The sequence below is a fragment of the Lolium rigidum genome, chromosome 3 (assembly GCF_022539505.1).
Source record: "Lolium rigidum isolate FL_2022 chromosome 3, APGP_CSIRO_Lrig_0.1, whole genome shotgun sequence".
Lineage (NCBI taxonomy): Eukaryota > Viridiplantae > Streptophyta > Magnoliopsida > Poales > Poaceae > Lolium > Lolium rigidum.
The window spans coordinates 115566202-115575974 of record NC_061510.1 but is presented as its reverse complement, the minus strand read 5'-3'; the positions used below and the strand labels follow the sequence as shown (position 1 = coordinate 115575974).

At 45.0% G+C, this 9773-nt stretch overlaps 2 protein-coding genes across 2 annotated transcripts; both read right to left on the bottom strand.

Moving 5' to 3' along the window:
- Nucleotides 1-2171: 2171 nt before the first annotated feature.
- LOC124702197 (uncharacterized protein At1g76660-like) lies at nucleotides 2172-5582 on the bottom strand. Its single transcript, XM_047234320.1, has 2 exons — nucleotides 5274-5582; nucleotides 2172-3248 (listed from the first exon to the last, which is right to left on the bottom strand). Exons 1-2 carry the CDS (start codon nucleotides 5409-5411, stop codon nucleotides 2421-2423), a joined length of 966 nt encoding a protein of 321 aa, XP_047090276.1. The 5' UTR covers nucleotides 5412-5582; the 3' UTR covers nucleotides 2172-2420.
- A 2483-nt stretch (nucleotides 5583-8065) lies between these two features.
- On the bottom strand, nucleotides 8066-8821 carry LOC124695391. The gene has a single exon (XM_047228244.1). It carries the CDS (start codon nucleotides 8819-8821, stop codon nucleotides 8066-8068), a length of 756 nt encoding a protein of 251 aa, XP_047084200.1.
- Between the last annotated feature and the right edge of the window lie 952 nt (nucleotides 8822-9773).

Below are 9773 nucleotides of genomic sequence, written 5' to 3'. Positions count from 1 at the left end.
TTTGGAGAGATCTTTCAAGCCTAAACCACCCTTTTTCCTTGGCTTACATATCCATTTTCATTTTACAAAATGATACTTTTTCTTGTCAGCACACCCAGCCCAAAAAAAGGATCTGATTGGTTTATCCATCTCTTCAATAATTGTTTTGTGCAGCAGTCTCATGGACATCTGATAAACTCCAGTACTGGACAAACATGCAGAGATTTTAATCATCCTCCAACAAATGGACATATTATTCCCAACCCAACCACACATTTTTTCTTTGTTTTTTCACCCAGGAAACTCATTTCAGCAACTGTGGGTCTTCTAGCAGCAATGGGAGTACCTAAGTATTTTATAGGCCATTTTCCACCTTGGCAGTTGAAGAGTTCAGAGTAGCACTGCATCTTGTTATCATCTGGCAGAACCATCATAATCTCACTCTTGTCAAAATTTATTTTTAATCCAGACATTGCTTCAAAAATATAGAGCAGTAATTTAAGATTCCTGGCTTGCTCCATACTATCTTGTATCAGCAGGATAGTGTCATCTGCATACTGTAACATGGCAACTCCATTTGGTACAACATTATCTGCCAGCCCAGTCAACAAACCTCTCTGTTGAGAAATAGAGATCATCTTTGCAAGGCTATTGGCTGCCATGTTGAAGAGGAAAGGAGCAAAAGGATCACCCTGCCTTACACCTTTGTGACTGCCAAAGTATGCACCAATCTTGTCATTAACTTTGACACTGAGTGTGCCATCAGTAACTACTTTTCTGATCCAAACCAACCAGCTGTTACTGAAACCTGTCTGTCTGCAGCAATCAAACAAGAAGATCCAGTTAACTTTGTCATATGCCTTCTCAAAGTCAATTTTAAGGACCACTCCTTGTTGTTTTCCTGAATTTAGCTTCTTTTAGTACTTCCTGCTGCAAGGCCACCCCATCAGTGATATATCTCCCTTTGATAAAAGCAGTCTGACACTGATGAATGATTTTATTCATCACAGGAACAGCTCTGATTGTTAGAGCTTTGGTGAAGATCTTAAAGAGGACTTGCAGCAAGCAAATTGGTCTATATTTCTGAATTATATCTGCCTCAGATCCTTTAGGTATCAGGGTAATAACACCATAATTTATTCTTTTCAGATCAATTTTGTGGCTATGGAAATCATGAAAGGCTACCATTAAATCCTTCTTTATTATATCCCAGCAAACTTTGTAGAATTCAGCAGGGATGCCATCTGGACCAGCAGCTTTATTGTTCTCCATCTGATCTATAGTATCTTTTATTTCTTCTTCATTGAAGGGTCTATCCATAACTTCTCTGTCCATGTCATCAATTTTCTCCTCAGCAGACTAGATATTATCTTCTAGTCTAATCCCAGAATCAACTGCAAGACCAAAAAGATTTTTATAGAAAGCAGTAGCATGTTCTAGCAAATCAGAAGTGCCTTGAATAACTTTTTCTCCATCTTTCAAAGAGAAAATAGTTCTTTTTCTTTTGCAACCATTTGATATTCTATGGAAGAAGGAGGTGTTACTGTCCCCCTGCAGTAACCAATCTCCCTTGATCTTTGGTGCCAGTAGCTCTCTTCCTTATCAATTATAGATAAGAGTTCTTTTTGGATCTATGATCTCCTCCTAATCTGGGATGCATCAAGTGGATGATTTTCCTCTTGTAATTCTAGAGCTTCCAGCTCACTGCCAATCTCTTTTTTTTCTCTTGATGTCTTTTCCTCTCAGATTTGCACCCCAACCCTTCAAATCATTCTTGACATTTTTCAGCTTCATCTGAATAATCCCCAAACTATCAGTGGCCCTCACAGGTTTCTGCCAAGCTCTTTGTACTCTGTCAAGGAATTCTTCATGTTGCGGCCAAGATTTTTCAAATTTGAACTCTCTAACAGGTCTATCTTTTTTTTCCATGGTATCTAGAATAAGAGGGTTGTGATCAGATATCTCCCTGACCAGCTTGTGAACAGTAGTAAGAGGAAATAAATTTTCCCAAGCATCATTCATTAAAAATCTATCCAGTTTCTCAAGGGTGGGCTCTTGTTGATTATTTGACCAAGTAAACTGGCCACCAGACATGTAGATCTCCCTCATAGCATAACCGTTAATTATAGAATTGAAGATATCTGTCCACCTGTTTCTTCTCATGTTCTTATTTTTTTCTTCTCATGTAGCTCTTCAAATAGTTGCTAGCTTATGTACGTCATGCTTAGGCAACAGTTACAGTTACAGCACACTGGGAGCTTGGACTGGTGAATAGTGTATTCTTTTCTTCCTCTACGTTTTTTGCGGAAGAAAGACTAGCGAACTACGCGCAAGAAGGACAATTGATGCATGGCACGGCCAGGATCATTTCCATGTTGTGTTGTTAGCTGCTTGCTGCGACTGTCTACTCTACTAGTAGTACTATTTCATAACATCCAAGATCAGATCATGCCCTGCTCAGCCATGGGGAAGAACTGCCAACTCTTCCGATCCTCGCCGTCCGTGTCCTCGGCAGGCGCAGCGCCGCCGTTGTCGGCATTGCCGAACACGAACTCCCCGCTCTTGGGCACCTCGTCGTCATCTTGGTCCATCACTCCAGCGCCGTGACCTTCATCGCGAGCGCCTGAAAGGACATCCAAATCCAGCTCGCCGCCGCCGGCCGCCATGGGAATGTGGCCGTCGAGAAGCGATCCCTCGTTGCGCCGGTGCAGCTTCTCGCGGAACAGCTGCGGCGACGAGGAGCCGAGGGGGATGGGGCTCTCGGGCTGCAGCTGGTACGCGTGGAACAGCCCGGCCTCCCCGACCGCCATGGAAGAGGACGGCGACGGAGAGAGGAAGCGAGCGAAGGGGACCTCCGGCGAAGACGGGCTGGTGGTGGCCGGGGGCGTCCGCGGCGCGGTGGACGGCTCGGTGGTGAACGCGGAGTAGAGCACCGGCGGCGACACCAGCTGCTGCGGCCCGTGCGCGTACGGACCTACTGCGAACATGCCGGGGCTGCTTGCCGTGCTCGCATTGAGGAGGAGCACCGGTGACGGTGACTCGGAGGCGAACAGAGAGGAGGCGGGCGAGGATGGCGGCACGACGAAGGCGAAGACCGGGTGAACCGGCGGCGCGTGGTGGACGTAGGCCGCTGCTGATGCCGTGGTGTGCGTGGTGGCCGGCTGCGGTGACGTGTCTCCGGCGTTGGCTATACGGCGGGGGTGGCCGACGACGTGGGGCCGGAAGCAGGCCAGGTTCGGCTTCGTCAGCCACGACCACCATCGCTTCTTCTGCAAATACAAATTCAGACTTTCAGAGCACGTATCTCTCTATCAGTGAGTAACCTTCATCAGCGAACAGTCGGTCAGCCGTTCAGTGAACTTGGAGCTAAATTAGTATTCTGCTGATGAAAACAATGTGACATAAACTAACTGTTTAACTTGCTGACATAAACTACTGTTTAACTTGCTGAATTAGTTACTCCATGAATTTTGGCATGTGCAGAATCCAGAATCCACTGACCAGCCGGCTGTGGCGGCATCAAGAATATATTTACATCGATCTCTAGAATGATGTATATGACATTCCTGGAAAATAGACATAAAAGTCTCGCTCCTGATGTTAATTCGCAGTGGCATGCGTGCTTTGCCTGTGTTTACTTGGGAGGTTCGGTGAGGACTTTTGGCGCCACGTAGATGCCGACCTGAGCTGACCTGACCTGACATTGACACGTCAAAGTAAACTATTGACAGCCATCACTGATAGTTTCTCGCGCCGATTCTAGTGAATCGTTGGTGCTTGTCTTGTGGAAAGACTAGCAAGCAAATATAACTTGTTGATGCTACTTGTTGATGCACAGCTAGCTAGACCGTTACAAAATTTACGTTGTATAGATTGGTATGGAACGTGGCTACATCTAGTTCGGAGACTAAGTAGATTTCAGTTAATAAACGAGATAGGTGGAGGCTTACCACTACGGTCCTTTACTGTCAAGGGCTTTGATTCATCAGATAGAAAAAGAATGGAAATAAAAAAGACATAGAATTGAGATGTTATGTCTAATTAAATCTTACGGAAAGATGAAATTTATTTGATTGTAGCAAAGAGTTTATGAGATGATGCTTTTTTCCTACTATATAATTTACACTGCAAGATTCTATATGATTATTTTTTATGGGATATATGTTCCTATGAATGAAATAACTTATGTAGAAATATTTTCATAGGATCCCAATTCCTACACCAATCCTATGAATCAAAAAAGTCCTAAATCAATGTATGCTCATATGATGAATGGTCATACAGTTTTCCTAAGAAAAAACTTAGTAATTAAAGGTGCCACTAAAATTAAGATCTTTATGTTTGTTTCTTACTAAAAATTTATACTTACAAAATATTGGGTGACTGAAATGGTTGTAAAAAAAAGCTTTTTCTGACTCTGAGGAGTTCATTAACCATTTTTTCGCTTATCCTTTTGCTCGTCTTATTTAGATCGTTGTTCACTTTACCTTTGGTAATCCTCCACCAACCAATGTAATGAATATCTTGGCTTAATGTAGTTGAGAAGCAAACTAAAGCACGAATTTGTGTAGGCATCTATGCTTTAGTTTGAGCTCTTTGAAATTGTAGAGATGATATAGTTTTTATAGAGAGGACCTGCTCATTTTTTGCATGTTAAACGTATGATTACCCATTAGACCCGAGAGTGGTCCTACATGATAACGAAGGTGTAGCGAGGGTCTATGGATTCTGGATGCAGCTGATTGGAGATGGTTAGTTACTCGGGCTATGTACAGTGGGTGTCTGCTTTTTAGAAGAATTCAAGATGCTTAAGCGCATTACTCTTTGTATATTTCTATGATTAATTTTCATATACACAACATAATTTATAAGATGTATACTTTAAATTCTGAATAACGTAATAAAAGGACATCGCTTGATGCAGAGGCCGGAAAAAGCTTCCAATTTTTTTTTAAAAAAGAATATGTTGTGTACTGTCTTTTTTTGGCGGGTATATGGTACTATGGTGTGTACTGTGGCGTAGTAAAAAGAACAATTGACTAATAATTTAAATAATACCACATAAAGGGCAGCACGCGGGAAAAAAACGTTGACCAGACGGTCAAAATGATGCACCCGATTTTTTGCATGAACCACATAACATAAGCAGGGCAAACGAAGTCAGGACACCTTCATATGAAACAGAGCGGAGCTTGACGAATCACGCGCGTCAAGAACAGGGTCTGAGCTAGATTATAAATTGAAGCTGACTGAATAAATCAAAGGCAGGTAAGTACTGAATTTGGCGGCCTTACCGTACCGGCGGGGGCATGGTCGTGGAGCTGTAGGTGGTGGTGGTGGTTGCGTTGCAGGCCGGTGCTGCTCCGGGCGGCGGCGGCCAGAACGACGGCCGCCGCATTCACTGTGTGCACGCTCTCATCCGCCGCCTGCATCTCCTCTCTCTAATTACCTATCTTGTTTATGATCGGAAAACAAAGCTCTTGCATCACGGATTGAACTCCATGTAACTGATCCAGGCCTGCAGGAGGAAGAAAATGTACGAGAAGAATATGAAGAAGATCAGCTAGTTGGAAAGGAAGTGAGGAGAGTAAAGTAGCTCGGCGATGGCGAAGGGAGGAGGAGAAAGAGGGGGAGGGGACTCCCGCGTATATATGTTCTCTTCTTCATCCGTGTGGAATAGGGCACCCGTCGCCGTCGCCTTCGAATTTGGACAGGGTCAATTCAAGCTCGCACGCTCGTGCACCTCGACCCTGACGCATGCACGCACCATACACTCTCCTGCGCGTACGTCCAACTTACCAAGACGCGCTATCACGACATAGTCAACACTGAATCCTCCTAACCTCTGCTTAATCGGGTCTCTTTATCTCACTACTATAGTACAGTTTTCTTTTCGAACAGGGGACGGGTCCTGACTCCCGAAGGACCTGAAAAATGCACTAATATTGGACGCTGAGATTACAAAGTACAATGGGGAGAAAAAAAGAGAAATGTCCTCACTTATTACAAAAAAAAAGGTATGGTAAGATTGGAAAAACGGCAAGCAAGCATGAGCTTAATTTGAAATAAACATGAGGAAATAAAATATTCTATAAATCTTCCCCATTTCAGAGATAACAGATATAGATACTAACTCCCTTAATACAAAAACCAAATATTATGTATGGCATGACATAGTACTTACCGGAGGCCTGGACTCGCGATCTGGCTGGAGTGTTGAGTTCCGGAAGGCGCCGCCGGCAAGTGTAATAGTGCTTCTATTGCCTGGAATTTGTTGGATCGGTGGTATTCGGTTGTGCACACTCATGCTTTTATTCCGATCGTTTGGTCTGGAGAGAGTGGCGCGAAGCTCTTTTATGTGTTGACACCAAGTGACAACTGATCCATGGTGAAGTCAGAAGAAGAGAATATCATGAAGGACGGATTGGAGGACTAGCTAATGAAGGTTCAAGTCTTTGCACTGTTGAGGGGCTTGCTTGGTGTTCCGGACTACGCAGCAGTGGTATGGAAGTGGGGGCAGCAGCACATGTGAAGTTCAGAGTCTTACCTTTCAGGGTGAAAACCCAAGGTCTGGCCTTAATTGGTTGTGCCTGGCAATGTCCTTGTTGAAGGCATTGTTTTGAGAGCGAAGACTATCTTCAGGGTGAAAACCTAAGATCTTTGACGGGCGATGGTGGCGCTGGTGTACTGTTTCCTTCTTGGAGGCGTCGCTTTTGAAGAGTCTGATTTTCAGGTGTTGTCTTGGTGGTGGTTGTATTACTGTTGCTAGGGCTGTGATACTGTAGCGGGACTTTGATTTCTTAGTTTTCTTTTTTCTCTTTTTTGGTTGTGTGCATCCGTAATGTTTTACGGCATTGCGTTGTTGCAGAGACTGGGTGTAATTGTTATCCTTTAATATTAATATAGAAAAATGTCATAGTACTTACAGGCTTGCGACACCATCAATTCTCAAGCTGAAGACGTCCAGATAACAGAAAGATGCAAGATGCAAAACTGAAATTTAATATCTGTAAAGAAACATGGTATGATAAAAATATTTACCAACATTGATTTATTGCCCACCCGGGCCTGAACAGCTGAGCCTATCCTATATCCATAACTGAAGACACCAAGACACCTAAACCATTCCCACAAAATTTACAAACTTGCAGATTTACAGTATAAAGTGTGTTAACATCTTCAGTTAAACACTTCTGGTTTACATAGAGAAGTAGTTTTCCATTGCCGAAAACCTTTATGTGCAATGCAGAACTAGAACCATGTAATCTGGTGATAAAAATATGATCTGGTGAAAATATGTACACACATTGACTTCAAAACAACTACTCTGCCTTGAAGTAGATAAACACTTCCTAGAGAAGTAGTTTTCCACTGCCACGTACAATGCAGAAGTGGACTCATGTATTCTTGAGATAAGAACATGATCTAATAAAATATGTAGAAACATCGACTTCAATACAACAACGCTGCCTTGAATCTATCTATATCCACATGCAGACACACCTAAGCCTTTCCTGCGTTGAAGTGAAAACTTACTAATTTCAAGCATAGCAATCTATTGACATATCAAAAGTTTCATGTCACCAATGATAAAAGTTTGAACATGTAGCATGTGGATCAGACAAAAAGAAGATGGATCAAACCTCATCACAGATACACATCTCAAGCCGGGGTCATATTCCCCATTTCGAAAAAAAAGATACACATCTCAAGCATAGATGTTCACACATGTAAGAACAGGTAACCATGATCTTCCGTGTTCTTAACACTGAAACAGATTAAGTCAGAGCTTTTGGATCAGACAAAAAGAGCTTGCTAGCTAAAGGTTCACCACAGATTTTGCATATCTAAAGCAAGGGTACAAGCAAAATAAAATTCAACAGATTAAAATTCACCACAGATATTGCATTATCAATGGAGCATTGCAAAGTGCTTCCTAAACTAAGAGCAAATCAGGTGCTCCCTCCTCCAAGGGCAAAGTTTAACCAAAGCAACTTAGGAATTTTAAAACTAGAACCATCTATGTCATCACAGGATTCGCATCCCCACCACCAGTACTTACACCACACCTGCCAAGTGTAGCATCTCATTCTTCGTAGTAGACCCGCTGAGCTCTTTGTTTTGCATTTTCGAGAACTTCTTCTTGCAGCATCGCCAATTCGGCAGCATCATCCACTGACTTGGGTCTATGCAATCTCACCACGCCGCTTATCTCCTGTCGCAGGCCCCTCATGAACATAGTCACCTGAAAGACCATGCCCATGCCATGATCAAACGACATCACATGGCACATGAGCTCTTCGAATTGGTCTCTGTACTCCCCCACTGTCCCGTCTTGCCTCAGCTCCATCAGGGCCCTGAGTTTTTTCTGGTAGTCATCTGGCCCAAACCTCTCCTGCACGGCCTGGCAAAATCGATCCCATCCACCCTCCTCGAGTTGCTTCTTGTCTTGTGTCAGCATCCACACAGCGGCCCTCCCTTCCATGTGAAACGACGCCCAGGAAACCCACAGCTCCGTTGGCATCTGGTAGAACTCGAAGTAGGATTTGCAGCGGAGCTGCCACATCTTGGGCTCCTCTCCACTGAAGGCAGGGAACTGCACCTTCACCAGACGTCTGTAATCGTATCCTCCTTCGGCTGCCCCTGCAGCCGGCGCTGGCGCCCCCCGCAACGCCGCTGCGCGCGCCTCCGCTTGGTCCTTCTTCACCTCACCCACCAGCTCTGCCGCCAGACCGATCTGGTAAGCCAGCTGCTCGAGGCCACCTTGGTGCTCGCCGAGCTGCTTCCTGAGCAAAGGCAGCTCCTTCAGCTGCTCCGTGATCATGTTCAGCTTCGCCTCCATCTTGGTGGTGGTGGAAGAACCCTCGATTTCTGCAAACATTTCTTGACAGATTAACTAGGGTTCACGAGTAGGGGACAAACTAGGGTTTTAGGCGATTAAGTAGATCGGAAAAGAAGGACCAAGATTGGATGCTTGCTTCGAGCTCACCTGTGTCTTCTCCGGCTCTCCGCCCGATCGCCCTTCCACCCTGTCCTGGTACGTCCTCAATCCCGCCGGCGCCGCCCCGCGGCTGATACGAGCACACTCCGTTTTCTTTTCTCGAATGCTCCGTGGGGGCGTGAACGGCGTTCTCTGCTAGACTGATGATAAAGGAGATGCTCTCAGCTGGGCCTAGTGGGTTGGTCCAATATAAATGCAGCCTTATACTGCATTTCCCATTTCCTTACTTGGAGAGCCCAAATAACATCCCAAGTCTTCACACGGTCGCAACTCGCAAGTGCAGGCCTCGCTCGAGTTGGACCGGCCCGGAGCTAGTCGTGGGCTCGCTGGCTTTGTTACCCTCTTCCTCCCTTTCGTCCGTGCGCGTGTGCTCTCCTCCCCCTCCCAAATTCAGGGAGTCAGTTTCAATCAGTCAGAAATCCTGGTGTTAAGGTTGTGTTCCTACTCCGTGCCCGCCGCCGCCAGGGCCCTGCTTCTCCAATCCAACCCTGATGCCTCCACCTCCCTCAGGTTCTCCACGTCGAAGTTCGCTGGCCTCAACCTTGGCCTCACCACGCTCGCCGCTGCTGCCCCCTCCCCTCTCAACCAAGCACAACATCGCCCCGCGTACGTCATGTCCTTCCTACCATTGTTTATTTTCGTCGATTCATCTCTTTGCTCCTCGATCGTATTTCATTGCATTGCAAATGGCATATTGCTTCTATAAGTCCGTAGTGTAACATACATAGAGTTATAGACATGCTTGTGCTGCTCTAACAGTCTAGTTATGTTCAGACCAACTTTAAACCTACTC

Bases quoted from the DNA above. Each gene is read 5' to 3' on its own strand.
- LOC124702197 (XM_047234320.1), bottom strand. From the start codon at position 5,411: ATGCAGGCGGCGGATGAGAGCGTGCACACAGTGAATGCGGCGGCCGTC. The intron at 3,249-5,273 runs GTAAGGCCGCCA...TTGTATTTGCAG, and splicing joins ACCATGCCCCCGCCGGTACG to AAGAAGCGATGGTGGTCGTG.
- LOC124695391 (XM_047228244.1), bottom strand. From the start codon at position 8,821: ATGGAGGCGAAGCTGAACATGATCACGGAGCAGCTGAAGGAGCTGCCT.